General features: G+C 47.2%; 1 protein-coding gene across 1 annotated transcript in view; it reads right to left on the minus strand.

Moving 5' to 3' along the window:
* Positions 1 to 11,870, minus strand: part of PHACTR4 (phosphatase and actin regulator 4) — a 44,301-nt gene extending 32,431 nt beyond the window's left edge. The window contains exon 1 of the mRNA XM_082494068.1: positions 11,717 to 11,870. Within this exon, the coding sequence (XP_082350194.1) occupies positions 11,717 to 11,732 (16 nt within the window). The 5' untranslated portion in view covers positions 11,733 to 11,870. The remainder of the gene's footprint in view (positions 1 to 11,716) is intronic.
* Positions 11,871 to 19,824: the final 7,954 nt, after the last annotated feature.

A 19,824-nucleotide genomic window follows, 5' to 3' on the forward strand; every position in this document is an offset into this window, starting at 1 on the left:
AGGGACTTTTTACAAGGGCATGGAGTGATAAGACAAGGGGGAATGGCTTCAAACTGGAAGAAAGCAGATTTAGATTAGATATTAGAAAGAAATTTTTCACTCTGAGGGTGGTGAGCCCCTGGTACAGGTTGCCCTGAGAAGCTGTGGCTGCCCCATCCCTGGAGGTGTTCAAGGCCAGGTTGGACAGGGCTTGGAGCAACCTGGGCTGGTGGGAGGTGTCCCTGCCCAGGGCAGGGGAGTGGGACTGGATGAGCTCTAAGGTCCCTTCCAACCTAAACCATCCAATGATTCTACAATTTCTCCATGCACTTTAGGTTTGAGATAGGGAGTTTCTTCTTGCGCTGGATTCCCACCTAAACAAGCTTGCAGAAGGGACTAGCTCCCTTACTGTTAGAATGCCGTCCCAGGGCTTCCCCCAAGGTCCCTGAAATTACAGGCTACACCACCACCATCTAATCCATTACCTTATCAACAGCAGGGCTAGCTGGCCCCTGGGCACTTAAACTCAAACCCCAGCTAGTCCGAAACCTGAGGTGGCCCCTTTGCTACATCAGCCCACGTCCTCTCCCTGCCTTCTTTGAGGCACATGAGTCATTAGCAATGCTGAAGCCAGTTTCTGCTGTAAGGGAGCTCCTCAGAGCTTCCAAAGCAATTCTCACCTTCGTCAAGGGACTAAAAGAGAATAAAACTTTACAGAAGAAATCTGCAGTTCTTACCAGGATTCAGATCAGCCTTAAAAAAAAAAAAAAATAAAAAAAAAATCAAAGCTTGGAAACTAAAAGCTGACTGACCCTTTAATGGAACTTTCCCATATTTATGGAAATTTCTGGTTTGGCACAGAAACATCTGGTCATTTAGTGGGTGTTGTAGAAATCACTTCCTTACTCCAGTGATGCTGAAAGAAAAAGGCCTGTTTCATTGTTAATTGAGCCTCTGGCTACAGAGTAGAGAAAAAAAAAAAAAAAAGTTTTCCCTAACTTAGAAACTCTAATTCTCACCAGGGTGTAGATCTTTCCCTCTCGCACCATACGCGGCAATCTGATTTCTGTCCGGAACTGCAGGCAGAACCCTAAGTCACTAAGTTTTGCCTCACTGCAGCCAAGGACATAACTTGACCTGGCAGTGCCAACGGCATTGCTCCAGCTCAGGACAAACCCTGCGTAAGTCAGGCCACTAGAACTTGGAGGTTTGCAGGTCCGAGAGGAAAGCAATCACGTCTATAACGAACACCAGCAAGTGAATAAACACTCATTAGGGCTTTTCTCTCTCCTCCCTACATGATTTTGGTCTTGCATTTTCCTGACATTAGTTACCTTGTAAGTTATCAGACTGCTTAAAAACAAACTCAAGATAATCCTTTTAAAAACCCCACTGGTTACTTTTGTTTAGAACAATTGCTACAGGCTATCATGGACGCAAAATGACGCTTTCAAACCAGAAATGATTACACTCTGCAAATCTGATGGCCCGAGAACAGTCTCCAGCACAGGAACTCACTCAACTGCAGATTCTCGATGCCAGGAAGGCATGACGAAGGGAAGTCGCCTTTTATACTTGTCCTTGTTCTTCAGTTCTTTTCCTAAACGTTTATTTAGGGATGGGCTCAAGGGATCTTTGCTGTGGAGGAGTGAATGGGTTCATAAGGCAACCGGGTGCTCGTTATCAAACTCATTTAAAAAAAAAAAATAAAATAATCCAGCACCGCTGGAAACCAGTGCCCCAGAAAGCACCTCCCAAAACTAACTCTAGGGAGACTGATCAATACTTTATCCTGAACAGGAAAATAAGAAAAAGCCCAGAGATAGGGGGTGTCGAGGGCGCCAGACTGACTAGAATAATCCCATTATAGAGTTATCCAGCGCAAGAGCAGTTTGCTCAATATTTGTGAGATAACAGGATTAACTTCATGTTCAACATCATTTCAGCCTAATAATTGCAGAAACACTCCTAAGGCCCTAATGTCATTGATTCAACAGGGGATTCCCATCAACCCACCCCCCCCCCCAGCCCCAGCTTTGAAAGCCCGTTCATTAGCGTCAGCATCTTAAGTTAATTACTTTGAGAGATTTTCCTTTCCTCCCCAAAGCAACATGTAACTTAACCCCTGCAACGCCCAACGCTTGAGCAGAACAAACTTCTACCTTCCCTCCAGGAAGGGATCATGTTTACTTTCCTAATCACCACTAATATCTCCGAGATCTGATGTTAAGATCAAAGGGCCGCCAAGGGGTGGGGGCAGCTTTTTCAACATTTTGGTTGAATTTTAACGATAACCAGCCTCTGCAACGATTTCAGACCTCTCAATAATCAAGGGTCAGACGTCAGCCTAACCTTCCCTGAGATGGGGAGGAGGTGTTGATCTACCCTCCAAGAACAGAGCTGCCAGCAGATCCGTCCAGCAAGGATCACCCCCGAGTCCTTCAGGAGTTACTTTCCTTGCCAAGCCATGACTCACTGTTCGCCAGGCTTTGGAAATAAGTCCCTTACTGCAGCCGTGCCAGGGAAGTAAAGGGAAAACATACAAAGGGAACAGCACACAGAGCCCTTTCCTAGCCCGCGGGAGAGTGCTGGGGGGAACCACGGGATCCAGGCCCTGTTTTTCTATGGGATTCTTATATGCAGCACGGAAAGTTATTAAATTCCAGCTTTTCAAGCGCAAAGGGGAGGAAGGGGTTTGTTTTGGATGCGCTACACCAATTAGGCCACCTGTATTATTTTATCCCTAACCCGATGGGACTGCAGCATGCCACCCCATCTCACAGCGTCCTGCGGGCTCACCGCCAGCGAAAGCCCACGGCCAGGGCCACTGCCTGGAGCACCTTCACGGTTTGTTGCCCCCCCCCTCCCCCCCAAAAAAGAGGCCCTGACCTTGGGGGGTGTCCTAGGGAAAGGAGGCTTTTACAGCCAAACGCCCTGGTTGCTGGCACGCAGTTCTCCGCCCGCCGGTGGTGAAGCCATGGGGGGGAGGGGGGGGTTAAGCCATGGGGAGGGGGCGGCAAAGGGGTCTCCACTCACTCGTGTCTGTCCCCCCTCCCGGTGCCACCGCTCCCCGGTGCCGCTCGCCCCCTGGTGGCCACCGCGCAGGGCCGCGGCCGGTCCCCCCCCTCCCCGGGGGTTTGCGGGGCTCGGGGCCGCTGTCAGGGATACCCGGCCCGGGTTAAACCCGTGTGTGTTCCCCCAACCCCGCAGCGGGGAAAGAGGGACCGGGACAGGCTGAAGAGGTGGGTCCGTGCGACCCTCGTGAGGTTCAACCAGGCCAAGGGCAGGGTCCTGCCCGGGGGTCGGGGCGACCCCCAGCACCAGCACAGGCTGGGCGAGGGGTGGATGGATGGGGAGCAGCCCCGGGGAGAAGGACCTGGGGGTGTTGGTGGGAGAGACGCTCAACACAAGCCGGCAATGTGCGCTCGCAGCCCAGAAAGCCACCGGCATCCGAGGCTGCATCCCCAGCAGTGCGTCCAGCAGGGCGAGGGGGGGGGATTGTGCCCCTCTGCTCTGGGGAGACCCCAACTGGAGTACTGCATACAGCTTGGGGGTCACCAACAGCAGAAGGACACGGAGCTGTTGGAGTGGGGCCAGAGGAAGCCCCGGAGATGCTGGGAGGGCTGGAGCCCCTCTGCTGGGAGGAGAGGCTGGGAGAGGTGGGGGGGTTCAGCCTGGAGAGGAGAAGGCTCCGGGGAGACCTTATTGTGGCCTTCCAGTGCCTAAAGGGCTCCAGCAGAGCTGGGGAGGGACTTGTTACAAGGGCATGGAGTGATGTGACGAGGGGGAATGGCTTCAAACTGGAAGAGGGGAGATTTAGATGAAATATGAGGAAGAAATGTTTCCCCTGGCGCAGGGTGCCCCGAGAAGCTGTGGCTGCCCCATCCCTGGAGGTGTTCAAGGCCAGGTTGGACAGGGCTTGGAGCAACCAGGGCTGGTGGGAGGTGTCCCTGCCCAGGGCAGGGGGTGGCACTAGATGAGCTCTAAGATCCCTTCCAACCCAATCCATTCTGTGATCCTATGAAAGCGATGGGAGCAGAGGGGTGCGAGGGTCCACCAGTGGTCCCACTTGGTCCCAGCCGCCGCCGCACTGGGCAGGGAGAGGTGCCCTCTTGCACTTGCAGCAAACAGCCGTGTTCATCCCATGAGAGAACTCTCGCAGGCGAGGTGCTGTCTCAGATCTCTGCACTGATTCTGGCCTCCTTACATGACTTTAGCACAATCTGCTTCTATTTCCATCTCCAGCTCTCTCCAGTGACCACTCTGCAACTGGCCAGGTTAGCAGCAGTGACGCTCCATACACCTGAGATGAAAGCAGGTTTCCAGGCTGAAATGGAAGCTACTGAGAGGTGGCACAGAAATCGTACAGCTGAGTTACGCCAAAGTACAAAGCCATGTCTTTCACAGCCTTTAAACGAGCTGTAACAGGCACCAGGATCCATTGCAGATCCTGAGTCTGCAAAGCTCAGCTCAGAATAGCCCGAGTACCAACAGGCTACACAGATCTGGAAGTGGAATTTACTAACTCCTACAAATATGGTTTTTAATGTACACGGGAATATAAATTTATCATAACACAGCTGGTAAGTTCTTCAGAAGTCTTAAAAATCTGTGCTTCACAAAGCAAGACAAAACCCAGCTGGGTTGAAGAGCAATATTCTTCCTAACCAAGTTGGGGTTATCGCTTGTCCATCACAGTTGGATCTGTAAAAAAGCCACGCCAGATCTCTGGTTTCTTGTTGCACTCAAGTGTTTTACAAGACAAAAGACACCTTCAGAAATCAGAGCCAGGCTCCTTTTCAAGACAAATGAGAAAGAAACAGATAAAGCAGTGACGTCAGCAGTGACAACATGCAACTGTTTGCAACCGGTCTGCGGATCAGCACCAGCCCCGCAGCCCAGCGGGGCCAAGAGGCAGCTCTTTTCAGCCAGTGGCTCAGCCAATACTATTTACAGCTCACTAGGGCAGCAACGATAATGAGAACATTCAGTATTTTGTTTTTAAAAGAGCTAGGTTTGCCATTCAGCCTGGACACGCTGCTGCGTGAACTAAGAAAAACAGTAATAACAAAAAAAGCACTTCATTTATACTAACCCCACTTACCTCTGGTTCCAGGCAGGCTCCTCTTCTACCCCTAACCCCAATAAAATCAGCTCCTAAAATCCCTTGATGGAATTTACAGGCAGCAATGTTCCAAAGAGCAAGGTGAATTTAAGGTCCGACAAGTCGAAAATGAAAACTAGAAACTCTCGAAATCTGACCCTTCTGCTCAGTGCCCTACTTACAGAACCACAATAACTCTACACTCACTATTTTACAGTGAGTCAGCCTGAATTATCCAGAGGATTGATTACATGTCCTACAAGGTCTTATCTCTTAATACAAGGAATAAGATCGTTCAACTCAATCACAAAGGACTTCACCGGATACATTTCTCACTCCACATCAGCCTTTACCACTATCTTGCTCCAGCCAGCCTGGAGGCCAAAGCATCTCATTCCCAGCACATCCCCAGCTTAGCCGCTAAAACCACAAAACCAGCAAAATTAACCTCCGCTTTCCTCCAGGCAGAGCTATCTGTAGGAACTGCACAGCCATTTACTACAAAACAGCTTTAAAAAGTCACTTGAAACGGGGTGCCACGGAATTACAAGGTCTCTGGCAGGTCAGGAAATAATCTCTGTAAAACACTTGGCTTGTAGATCAGGAGGGAAAGGCAGCAAGAGTTCAGGCACCTACTCAAACCATATGGGTCTTGTTCGGGGGGGGGGAGGGGGAGGGGGGGAGTTATCGGGCATTTATTTTCTTAAATGCCACAGCAACTAGTACAGGAATAGCTGATCTGCATCACTTGCAAAGACAGCAGGCAGGAGAAGAGCACTGGCAACCCATTAACTGCCCCAAGCACCCTGACAGCACTCAGCACGTTAATCACACTAAGAACTAGAACGCCCATCGCAAATTTAAGAACAAAAGGCTGCCAGGATAACGTCCTGAAATATTTTGCTCACTTGTCTAGTGTGCTCGACTTATTTACAATAATGTTTTCACATGGGTAAGCAAGTGTTCTGCACTGCACCTTGTTTAGAAGTCAAATGGTGTCCACCACAATCAGTTCAACCCTCTGGTAAATCCGACTAAGGAACAGCAGGATTTTGCTTTTCTGCGTGCTTGCAAATTAGCATACTTCAACTGTAATTAAATGTTTAATCTCAGGCACTTTGACCACTTTGTCTCTCTTCTGTTGTACTGCACAAAGCAGTTATATTGCTGTATACATAATATACAGGATCTCATCAGGGAATTGCAGCTTCTGTGTCTTCCTGGAAGAAAAACCTGTTCTTTTGTTCTGGAACCGACTTTATAAAGTGATTTCCACCGGCTAGTTGGCATTAACTGCTCTCTCTGGCAGACGTCAGAGCTGTGTCACAGTGAAGCACTGCGATGCTCTGTGTTTGACCCTGCAGATCAAAACCAGACAACAATGAATGCCATCTCCAGCAGCCCAGTTTAAACCAAGAACCACATCGTCAAAACGCTTTAGTTCAACATAAAAGGGCACATTTGACAAGCTTTCCCTAAATGCTGTTGAATGGTTAAATGCCTGTCCTGGCAGCAGACTTGAAGCAGCTGATTTCCAGTAGAAACTTAGTCAGCAAAAGGGGATTCCCACCCAGCCAGTGCCTGGCCCCAAGCTGCAGAAGCCTGGGCTGAAAGGCCATTGATTGCAGTTCTTCAGCAAATGCAAAGGGCAAAACCAGAGTGCCCTCCTCCTCACTCTCTCCCTTCCCACCCCTACTTGGACCCTTCCCTTTTTGAAGCACATCACCTAAAGCACCAGAATGACTGTTCCGAAGATCTGAAGCTCTGTTAGGTTTCTGAGGAACAGAAGACACTGAGAGCAGCACATATTTCCTCCTCAGCCCTGAGCCCTGGTGGCATTCACCATCAGGTCAGAGGGAGGTGCAGGTGGAGACCTTCTTCCCACACAGGCAGCTCCTTCTGCAGCTGTGGTCCTCACAAAGTCCGTGTCTCTGCCACCAGCCTTCAAGTGACTCCAGCAGCACAAGATGGGAACACATACTAACGATCCCTCTCCTTCGGTTCAAACTAGCAACCTACAAGCCAAACATTTTCCATCCTAGCAGCCGCTCCCTCAGCTTTCACTCCTGCTAAACGCAAAAGGCTTCATACACAAAGGAATGGCGAGAAGAAAGTCACTTGGCAGACACCTTTGAAGCAGAAAACTGGTTTTCCTGAGCAGGTTTTGTTTTCTCAGAGACTTTGCACATCTGTAGTCTTTCGCTCTTTTCTACTTGTACACGGTACCCAGAGGAGATGCCAAGCTTGGCGGCAAAGAGCAGCAGCAGCAAGGGGTCCTGGCAGAGAGCAAGAGGGATGATGCCACACACATCCCACACACCAGTCATATGAAAACGAAGTGTTATTTTCAGATCCCAAGGCAGCAAGCTGATGGAAGCCAGCGATTAAAGCATCTTTGGGACAGGTCGCGATCACTGCACCTTTAACATTGCGTCCATCTCCCTTGTAAACGTTAGTCTTTTAAAAGGCAGCAATACCAGAACCTGCTTGGACAATCTAGCCCTGGAACAGCTCGATATGTCTTTTTGATCTCAAACTTCCTTTCAGACAGCAGGGCTGCTAGGAAGTTGGCAGCTATGGATGTATACTATGAGGTATTGCTTCTACAGACATGCTTTGAACCAAAAATGATCTAAAAATCCTGTTACCTATGCACACATTCTGCTCAGACGCTTATTTCCTTAATGGTTTTGAACCTCTGAACATCTCAAGGCATCGCTTGCATTTTTAGGGATAAAAATGGGAATCGGGTAGCCAGCCATGCATCCTGCCAGGAACAAGTAGCAAAGCTGGTGGCATAAGAAGCAAGTACTCACATTTCTAGCCATTTCCTCTGCTCAGACTATATTTGGAGACGAAGTCTCCAAAAGCAGCAGATTCATATCACACTGGTTTCCTTATGAGGCATGTAGCCCAGAAGTCAGCATAGATGCTAAAACAAATTACTTCTTTGTGTGCACAAAGGTTAAGGACTCGAAGAGTATTTCCTATTTTTAGTAGGAAAAGAATTGGAAAAAAGTAGCACAGCGGGAGATAAAGGGGATGAAAGTCAGCCTTGAAGAAAGAAATAACTGCAGAAGCATCCATAAACTCAGTATTTCAAGTGCTATTCTAAAAAAGTAGCTTTGGATAAGAGCCTGTGTGTGCAAAGGCCACTTCACTAATTTTCCAAAATGCTCCAGTTATCCCACAGAGATTTAGACCTTTTAGGGAAGCTACTAAAAGGTTCATATCCCAATACCTGCAGAGGAAGCGCCTAGCCACAAGCAGAAACTGTAAACAGAGCACCGAAGTACAAGAGGCCAAAGGACCCAAAACCAAACACTTCCCATGAAGAAAGACATTGCCATGCTCCCTCCACAGCTATTCAGGAATGATTAGATCAAACCTTACCGGGCAAGTGGACTGCAGGCCCACTTCCATGTTAGGTCAATCCAACGCCACAGCAGAGCTTTCAAGGAACTAAAGGCACAAGGTAAGACTTGCCCTGCCAAGCACAAAGCTCCAAAGCTCCCACTTCTTCCATATTTTGCTTTTAAACATCCCAGACTTACAGGCAGATGAAACACTAAATAAGAAGGCAATCCCTTGACTAAGAAAAAGGTCCAAACTTGGCTCATAGCATGCTAAGACAAGCAAGTGGTCTTTGAGACGAGGTCTGGGCAGTGACGGCGTGGGCAGTAGATGGAACAGTGCAAATAGGCTCCGAAATTAGTGTGATCCTTCATCCGCACCACAGGAAGGATGTGAAGAGGGGAGAGGTATTGCAGTGACACTTCCCTTCAACAGATCACTTGCGTAGGTGGGACCTTGGAAAGCAGGGAAACTCAGCTCAGCAACATGTGTATATTTAGATTTCATTTATTCCTCTCACTAACCTCCGTCCTCCCACCTGCCTCACAGCTCTGCTGACGACTCGGGGACAGCACTTTCCCTCCAGCACAGACCTCACACCAGGGCACGATCCACCGCCACCTCTCAGCTCCTACACAGGACCCCACCACTTCAGAACTTCTTCCATCTCCAGCAGGTGTCACAGAGCGAGTCCGTAGCCAAGGGCTCAGGCTGACAAGCTACACAAGTTGCTGCAACTTGAGCCATTTATGCATTCATTAAGCCAATGCCAGTCACAGCCTATAGCAAAATAATTCGGTTTTGCTTAAGTCCAGCATTACAGTGAAAAACTAAGCCATCTGATGCTGTCCTACCTACAACACATGCACATCCAAATTACTGCAGATAACTGACACATGGTTACTTGCTTAGGGCCACAACCCAAGGCTCGCAAGAAGTTTCTGGATGGTCTTCTCTATACTCAACAAACAACCCAGGGTAGGGTTGAGAGCAAATTTTAAGTTGCATACCTGTTCTAAAATAGCTGCGTATGGAAAAAAGCTCTGCAACTTCACTGCAGCTGCCTCGAGACCATGCTTCCCCTAGTCTTCAGGGATGAGCGTGAATCAAAATCTGAAGACAACAGCAAATTTCATTTTTAATTAGCCAGGGCAGCCAGCCAAGGAGGGCTCCCCCACCCACCCGTGGCTAGCGAAGCCTGACAGCTAAAAAGGATTTATGCTTCACTGTGCAGTCCCAGTGGCCATTCGAAGCACACCGACTCTGAACACGCGCCAATGCAGTTAAAACAAAAGCCAGCCATGCAGCATTGTGAATGCAGTTAATATACAACCAGTTAAGGACAGCAATACATCAAAAAGCACCAGGCTTTGAGGGAACAAAGGGCATCGACTTCAGTTCAGCTCCTGCACGCAGCTCCACCTTACCTCATCTCCAGCCTCAGTGCCCGGAACAACCCAGGAGTCCTGAGCTTAGCAGCACTTGGAGAATGAGCGTCCTTAAAAGCAAAGTAATTTTAAGGAAATTATAATAAAAGATCCATCTGCTTATTCTGCCTTTAATATGGGGCTCTTAGCTCCCAGCACTAAGAAGGCAACACATAAAGCTTCACAACCAGCTGTGTGGGGTGCCTGTGCATGCAAAGATCAAGTACAGACACTCCATCCTAAACCTGCACAGCTGAATTTGTTCAGAGGGAAAGGGAGGTAATTTTACTTAAGTTGGCAAAATGCAAACAGAACACAAGGCCTTTCACATCCCAGGCCACCAGCGCTGCTTAAATCAGGAGTCAAAGCTCTCATCAGCCTCGACAGGCTCCAACCCCATGGCTCACTGACCTACCCAAAAAATGGAGTTCAACTGCATGTAAAAAAGGGAGAAAAAGCTTTGTGGCATGAACACAGCTGGCTGCTGGCAGTCCCAGCAGAGGCCAAGTCCTGGTGAATAAGCAGAGCTCGCAGTGTTGCTCAAAGCCATCCCATTAATGCAGGCTGGAGAGATGGAAAAAAAAACTCGCCCTGCTGCTGTCTGTGCCTCGTCCTGGGGTTGAGCAGGGAGCTGTCATCTCCACAGCTTCAGCATCAGCTGCCAGCGCCACACTCATTTTACCCATCCTCCCCCTTCCAAAGTCATCATTTGGGATTAGTTTGCCACGAGCAAATCATAAGGGAAAGCAATCACCACAAATTAAATGTGCACCTTACAGGCTAACAATTAGAGGGCACAGCAGCAATTCTTGCCACCAGGATTATAAGCATTATAATATGGTTTTATGCGTGTACACTCAGCTCATAGCTGTTCCAAGTGGGCCACTGGGTTCCACCTGACCAGCTCTGCATGAAGTCAAAGACTAGCCTTCAGCAGACAGGCCGGGTACATCTGCCATGCCAAGCACACCACGCTGCTGACAAGTACATGGATTCTCTAAGGTTGAAGGATGACATCACCTAGCTGCATAGGAATAATCTAGAAATAGTATTTCTGGTCAGAGTTGCAATTCACTAGGAGTTAGAGGTCACCAGCTGCAACATCATGGTCCACAAGATGAAAGGTCAATATGCTTCATGGAGACTGGCTTCCCATGGGGCAGGCAAAAGCTTTCGCGCAAATCTCGTTTCAATGGGAGGGAAAAAATGGCCATTTAGCTAGTGCCTTCCATAGACATTTTAGGCAAACAGATGGAAAAAACATTCAAGGCAATCTCCAAGTCAAAAATCTACCAGTTTTAGTTGCAACTATATCCTTGCATCAGTTAAATCTAATGACCATGAGTTTGCTTGCCTCGGGGCAAGCAGTACACAGTGCCTAAAGCAAAAGCTTTAAATCCTACATCTTCTGCAAGACAGAGCAGCCTAGAGAAATAAATACAGTAAGAGAAGTCAGGAGCTACCACGAGCTGATCCTTCTTTACGGCTTGCCATGTGCCTCACTCAAATCACATGCCAGCTCAATGCTCCTACCCTCTATTAAGAAAGGGGATGTTACTTGTTTTCAAGAGCTTGGGATATCCAATAGAGTTGTATTCCAGGTTTTCACAGATGGGAGATTTCAAAAAAAGATCTTCCAGACACACAACACATCTTTAATCAGATCTGGTCCACACAGTTAGCGCAGTCCAGTTGCAAGTGATGCATCTGCCAAACTGTCTTACTTTCTAATTACCTTCTACATTTGAATTGAAGACATGAAGTTTAAAGTAATAAGGTTCTTTATGATGCTTAATCAAGGAGGAAAGAACAAGTCCACAACCCAGGGTAAGATATTTGAGAGCGTACTCACCAGTGTTCTCTTCCATTCCTCTTGCACACTAGCTTTCTGAGCAATTCCTGCAAAAACAGGAAACAAAATTGACACACGAGTTAAAATTCCAAGTGTGACCAAACCCCAGGTTTAGTTTCACTTCTCTATCAGCTCTCCTTAGTCTATACATAACCAGCATGGAGGGAACCTAGGGCAGAAATCCTGCCCTGGCAAACGAGGAATGAGAGCATGTGGCATCTTCACCCTTCTTTGAAGATCTCACTAGCCTCTAACCACACACGTGCCGTGTTGGAAAGAAAAGGGAAACCGGATTAAGGTGCAATAATTACAAAGCATCAAATGTTTGTTCCCAGGAAAGACATCCCACGTCTGCCTCTTGAAGAAGGCGTGTCTGCTGTAAAAGGGAACAGCTAATGCTTATCTAGCAAAGGCAGAATAGCACATGCACAGGAAGCATTTTAGATGTCACACAACATCAAGACAGTTCTGAATGTACCGGGGGGGGGAAAAGAAAAAAAAAGAGAGACAAAAAGGAGGAACTAGGATTTTAGTAGCAAACCCAGCTTTTCTCTGGAGAAAGTTCTGAAATGAGGTGCAAGAGGAACTAAGTTCAGGGAAATCAGGAGACATCTTGATTCTGATATATTACATAGCACAGTAAAAATATGCTCAGCATTTTAGAGAAAGAGACCTTCTGTCCTAAAGAGCTTGCAGTTCAAACTAACACAACCACAATAGGAAATGTCAACAGGCACAGCATGGGGTGTTGGGAAAGAGCTACAAAATAAGCTTGTTTCTAATGCTGAGAAGTCAAAGCTAGCTTTTACATGTAGCCCATTTCAGCCTAACCCTTCACCGCTAAGTCTAGGCCAGCCCATCGTCAGACCTCCCAGCAGCACGGTGCAGTTTGTTGGCTGAAACACCACGTCAGATCAGGTGCATCACCTCCATCTGATAATTTGCTGATTTTACAGCAGGTGCTCAGCTTGCACAGACAGCACCGGCGCATCACAGGGCTGCGGCGACGGAGGAGGTAACCCTGCCACACCATCACTGGAAGTGCGCCTGAACAAGCTATCGCCAGCAGGGCTTTTTAGCTTTGCTTCGCTGAACTGCGTGGGCGAAGCACTTCTTTTGATCAGACAACCATGCTCCAGGCTACTTCTCTCTGTGGCAGCTAGAACACCACTGCAGCAATGTTCTTTGATGGGGAGAACACCTCAATAAAACCATTAAACTTTCAAAACATCGTTGGCAATCACAGCATTTAAACAGCTTAGCAAAAAGAAGCGCTATCTGTGCAGACTTCTGTGCAGGAAGTCAATCGCCCAAGAACATCAGATGGGTCTTCATGTCAGAGGCACGTTACCGCCAGGTTACTTGGGAAACACCCTCTGGCTTAATCCATTAACACCCTTAAAATACAGCTAACTTTCGCATGCATTTTGGATGCGCAATTTTGTACACCCACGCAATGCACCTATTCTAAAGACTGCATCAAGACCACCGCTTGCAAAGACTAGAAGGAATGCTCCCCACTGAAGGCAGAAGAGCCATAATGATTTTTCTCTTTTTACAGATATTATCAAGTCAGCATCTTCACACAAACCCAAACCCCCAGTTAGTAGCAACTCTATTTTACAGAGCGTTTGCAAGTAAGGTCTCCCCGCCTGCCCTTTCAGTAAGCCCTTCTGGGAAGGGAAAGCAGAAGAAAAACAAAAGGAGACACCTCAAAACCTACTGGAACCACCTCAGCACAGATGACAGCAACCCTCCTACTCCCCCAGAGCCACCAGGGAGTTCAGTTTAATTTGCCTTTCAAGGGCATTCCTGCACAGGCTGCGCTGAGCTTTGCATATTCTAAGGGGCATGTTTGTGCCTGGAATACTAATCCTGGCAGCGTTGCTGCTGGACACTCACTGTGCGCACCAAGGACATCTGTCATCGCCTGACAGCACGGCTGGAAGCACCTCTGCCTGCATGAGGAGGGATCCTTCTGAGCAAAACACAAAGTCCACAATCATCTGGTTATTAATAGAACAAGCATAAAAAGCACACTGGAGGGGAAAAAAAAAAAAAAAAGAAAGTGATGCCAGGTTAGAGCAAGAGGGAGTAGAGTCAGGACTGCCACAGCATCGCCACAGGGCTGCCCAAGCAGGAGTGCACTTCTCTGCCTGCACTAAGAAACAGGCACTTTCTCATGGAAGCAACAGATGAAGCTGTGCAGATTCTGCTGCCAGCGTTAACTAGGACCAGCTAATTGGGAAGCTGTATTCTGCAACGGACAGTGTGAGATAACCTGCCCCGCAGAACAGAAAATTACTTTTATCCTCTACTGTCAGACATTTCCCAGCTACATAAGGCTGAGAAAACGTGGATTTTTGCATTTCATTTCGCATGACACATGCTACAGCTCCTCTGAATATTCATGTCCCCCCAAGTGCTCAGACATTCCCTGGGCCTGACAGCTGTGTGAAATTCCTCTGTCACCATTACAGCCCCTTTCACCGCTCCGGGACACACAGCTTCGCAGCCCCGCTGCCTGCCCCTTGCTGCTGCTCAGCATCGCAGCGAGCAGAAGCACAGCCTTTGTCTGGCTTGTTAGTTCAAACACTTAGCTCCCCCCCCCCCCCCCCCCAGCTCTTCGTACCAATCTAAGAATATATTCTTGTTCCATTGACCCGTCTCTGAACTCTCAGCAGCAAGGTGATGGCTTTTTTCCAGCTAGGCAGCTAATCCACACACAATAGAAAATGACTGCTCCGCAGCCATGCTGTAGTATTTTCTATGCTGTTTTCTACCCTCTTTCTTCAGCCTTAACATGCTCTCTGCCGAAGAGGGGAATTTCATCTGTCCCAGCTCTGCATCCTCCTGAGGGTGCGGTCCCACGGCCAAAGTCCAGACTCTGGACCTCCTCCCATGCCTTCCCAGCCCTTCCTTACACTAGCGCTGCTCCAGTGCCCGGGTAGCAGCCAGCACGCTGAACCAGATGCAAACTAAGCACTTTCAGAGGAGCACGCGGTGGGTTGGGAAGGACAGGACCTTGACATCCCCAGTCACCACGAAGCTGCGCATTAAGGTGCCATTGGTTTGTTTTTTCCCAGCCCCAGGCAATCCATCCAGGTAGTTCAGCTACGAGCTTTACCGATTACCAGCTTACCCGCCTTCTCACGGTCTCGTTTTCAGCAACCCTTACCCAGACCTCTGGAACATTATGCTTTCAGCTTCCTCCACAGTGAAGCTCATTAGCTCTGTCCTCGCAGGCGTTTCTGATGTAGGACTACACTTGTCTCCTCCAGCAACACTGAGCAGCTTCCTTCAAAAGACTAAGGGATGTTTCCCAAAGTCCGACTAAAAGCCAAGCCAATGTTGGTTGTTTTCCCCCCAACTAAACTAGAAAATTGACTACTCTTCCAAACAGAAGTAGCACATTACTTCTCCGCAGCGTCTTCTAACAGACTTGCCTTAGGTGTGGAAAGCCAGTTTCCACGCTGGCTCAGCTCTAAATCACCATTCCAGAGAGAGGGATGCGACAGCAGCCGGACAGCTCCTACAGGACTCTCACCGTAATGAGAGACAAAACCAGAGGCTGTCTTGGGAAAGAAGCACGTAGGGGAGGGAAAGGATGTTCTTACAACAGTCTTGAATGCTACCGATCAGCTGGAGGGAGAGGGAAAGGGACGTGTTAATAAACACCCAGCAGCCTGAGGAACAAGGTCCTGCATTAATACAGACCACTTCTGAGCGCTCAAGTGACATACCCATGAAGGGAAATCAAACTCACTTGACAACCTCCCAGAAGGTATTTTATTTTGACCTAATATGGTGCTAGTAACAGTCAGTAAACAAAATATTAGAATTCATTATGCTAGTTCAGTCCTTTGCTTTACACTGTTTTAAAAACAGTATTACAAACCAAGCAGCACCCAGAAGCCCAAACCCAGAACTGGTCCCCACCGGACCAGATGAGCCTAGTGAGGGACTCTCCTGCCTGGGAGAGCTCACAATTATAACAAGAAAAAGTGGATAATGAGACTAAGGGCAGCTGGGAGAGCGAGGCCAGGCACCGAGCAGCCTGTTCTTCATCACACAGGTTATCAGGGGAGGTTCTGAGTCCTCACCCCTAGTTTGCCAACCTTTACTGGAACAGTTAAACCAAGCCATCAGAAGGACCCTTCTCGGTGCAAACCCAGCTCCAGGTGTTTCTGAAAGGTTGGACTCACAGCAAAAACTTCCCAACTGCCCCAGCAGATCTGGTTGTCCACCCCTTTTTATAAATGCAATTTAAAAAAAAAAAACAACAAAAAACACACCCACAACATTTTATTCTCTCACCAATCAATTACTCATGCCAGGAAGACAGATGAGCAGATTTTTGCAAAGCTGAGATAACTCCACCTAATGCGATGGGTATGCTGTCCATGAAGCCCCATGAAGTCCCCAGAGGAAGGGCTAAAGTAACTCAATTTATCTGCCAGTCATAAGATTAAGAGCATGGTAAACACTATTAAAATTCTGTTCTACAAAGCAGAATAACTCAACAGCACGGAACAATTCTCCCAAGGGGCAGCTTATAGCACGGGTGCACAGACGAAAGTTTAAATATCACAAGGGACATTCTTAAAAAAAATCCTAAACAAATCAACCATGCCCAATGCACTACTATAAATTACAAGACAAGGTGTGATGGCAGAGTTAACCTTTTGTTGGACTGAGTAGTACAGAGGGGAAGAGAGATGCACAAGCCCTTCTTCAGGTCAGCAGAAGCCAAAAAGCTCATCTGTTTTTCTGACTTCATCTCATAACAAATCAACTCCACCTAAAAAAAAATATCTCAGTTTGCTCATGTCCTTCAGTTATACAATTTGGACATAACTCACTACAAATGGATATACCAGTTTCAAAATCCTCCCAGCAGCCTCTGCTGACCCAGTTTGTTCTGCGCTAATCACACCCAGACCAATGGAGAGGTCAACTCCTGTGCATCCTGGAGGTAAATCAGAATACTCCCCCCCCAATAAAAGGACATAGATTAAACCAAATTGTTCTCACAGCCTAATCTGGCATCACGTCAATGAATAGGTTGTGCCGATAATTAACAGCCCTGCAGTTTCTCTCACTTGATGAAGATCCCAACACTTCAAACGGGAACACGGCTTGTGTTTCTTCACTTGTAGGAAAGCAATCGCTTCCAGCAGGAATGCAGCAGCTGCTTAGCACAAGGGAAGGGTTTTGTGGAAGAAGTGGGAAACAGTGGAAGAATCAGAAAACAGCGTAACAACTACAAATGCAATTTAACCAGAATACTAGAATAACTAGATTTGAGAAATCTAAGTACAGCAGATATTACAGCAAATAAAGTCATGGGCTTTTCATCACAGATTGAACATTTGATAACCGGCTCCCCATGCAAACAGCAAATATTTTTCAGCAGCGCAGTAGCTGCCTGTGGGTGGCACAGTAATATAACATTACCAGGGAGGAACTGGAAAGGGAAGGGAGCTGCATCCTCCGTGGCTGCAAGATGTGGTAGGTGAGTGGGGGTTTTTCATCACTTGCGCAAAGTAAACCTTAAAAATACTCATTGACATGCTGTTCCAGACCCACCTTCACTCACGGCTCTGCTACTGACCAGCACGTTCCACTCCAGACAAGGCCCTTTGTCGATCCATGCCTCAGTTTCCCCCACTTCAAGAGATTAACTTCCTTTGTAGAGCAATTCAAAGCCAAATTAAACCTTGCAATACTCCATTTGCTAGAAGCTGCTACCTTATATAGGACTCTCACAGTAGCACCTGGACACCTTATTCAGCTAACAAGCCAAACACAGCAAAATTTATTTTCATATTTCTACTTGAAACAGACCAAAAAGCCACTATACCCTCTCCCAGGTGTTTCAGTTCACTGAATGAGCCATATTTACCAAACCTTAAACAAAAGCCTATAAGAAAGCATGGAATGGAGAGGAACACAACGTGGCTTCTAAGCCAGCTCCCAGTGACAAATGCTATTTCTATTCAGCTATCAGTGTGGTAAACACTTATAATTCGCCTCCAGACCTTTTGGCAGCTGATCAATCACTCCAGAGTGTAGATGCACGCAGGGGAAAAAACCTGCAGAGCAAACCAGCTTCCCTACTCACTGTCCTTGAAGCAGCTGAAGGGCTTTCCTCTACCAAAATTATCTTCCTGATAGAGGGTAAAATTAAAGCAGAATGGCTGATTTGTGCAGAGGACAGATGCTCTTCTTTTGATTATCGTGGAAGCTGACATAGGAGTAAGAGCATCCGAAAGGAGGTGGCAAGGCACGGCTATTCCTCCCAACAGATGGAAGCCCCAAGTCACCCAAGAATGAGAGGCTGTTTATCCTCTGGATTCCTGACTGACAGACTGTAAAACTTCAGATTTACCTGTACTGTTGAGTAGATGTGGAAGTTTTTCCCTAGAAGTCTTGACAGATGGACTCATCACCTGCAGGTTACCACACGTCTGTTTGCAGCTGGTATTTAGTGCCCCATTGTCTCAAAACTCCATTTCATCAGCTGTCTGCCCAATATTTAGCAACGCAGGTTTCAGCTTGGAAAAGTTTCATAAAAAAACAAGATTTCAGCTTGGCTCAGCAAGAAGGGTCAACACCTAACTCTTGAACCGGAACGCTCAAAACTCCCCACCACCGCTGCAAAACAGTTCTACTGCAGAAATCTTTTCAATAGAGGAAGATGTACATTTAATTATAACACTGAATGAACAAAATAGCCCATTTGCAGAGATCAAAGATGAGAACTAAAAACAACCCACGGCTGAAGGTTTTAAAAAGCCAGCCAAGCTTGATATAATTAAAACCAGGATATTAAAAATGTTCTAGACATCCACAAAACACATTACTATACCTATCAATACATACAGCCCTCAAAATGTGAGTGTTAATAAATTCTTACACCAAAGAACGCAATTCATGCATTTTGCTGTTACCCAGAAGAGTCTGGGCACACCAAAAGGAGAGAAGGAAAAGAACTGATGTATTTGTACACTAGTTTCCTCAGAGGATCCCAGTTTTCTGAGTACCCAACTCATTTTTGCACAGCAGGACTTAAGAAAACGAACCGTCTCCACCAGCACCTCCTTCAGCATACTGCAAGCAAAAAACAGCAAGTATTTGAAGTACAGAGTTCATTTGTCCAAAATCTAGGCTGTACTTTTTATTTCTCCCTCCTTCCAAAAAGCACAAGACAACAAACTGAATTCTTGACTACATAAATCCCATATTAGGAATAACTTTATTGCTGCTCGAGCCACCACAGCACCAGCGCATCCCTCACCAGCTACAAAAATACCAGCTGAGCCCCTGCAAACCCAGACCACAGCCCAATCTCTGCAGCCAAACAAGGTCTGTATAAATTAATTAGTGCAGTAATAGGAAGCACACAGGAGATCAGGAAACGCCTACAATCCAATTCACCTTTCAGAGAGGGTTATACCAGTGTAAAGGGAAAGCATTCAGGAGTGTGGTTCTTATTCCTCAGCTTAGTGAATATTAAGAACATAAAGTCTTGAGATGCCTTTTTTTTCCCTAAAGGCTATAAAACAACACACGACATTAAACATTGAGCATCTAAGATTCAAACCCAAAAGTCTGCCTGACTGCCTTAAACCACCCTAAATGCAGGCCACCAATAAAAGGATTCATTTTCATCCAGCTCTTTCCCAGCTTGTTGCATTGCTACAAAACCACTAACCCCAGCGTTTTTTTAAGGCAGAAAAAAAGGTAGACACAGGGCTGCACGTCTCCCTTCCAAAAGGAACCTAAGGTCAGCTTGCAGCTCCTGCTAAATCCCAGCCCCAGCAGCACCACACTTGTTTCAGCTCTGGAACTGGCGTGTTTCCATCGTGTCTTTCTGCACAACTGATTTCAGTACAATAGGGCTTGTCAGAAATTAAAATTCTTTTGTGATCGGTACATACCTGCTCATACAACAGTTTGTTCTTGTACCACACCTCGCAGGGAATTTCAGTTTACTCTAAAAACCTCTAACCAACTCTACCCGTACAGAGCCATGGACACAATTAGAAATGAGAAGATTACTGACTCGGGGGTGAAGAAACTGCAGCAGCCCAAATGCATGGGAC

Source organism: Vanellus vanellus (assembly GCF_965231255.1).
Source record: "Vanellus vanellus genome assembly, chromosome: 22".
Lineage (NCBI taxonomy): Eukaryota > Metazoa > Chordata > Aves > Charadriiformes > Charadriidae > Vanellus > Vanellus vanellus.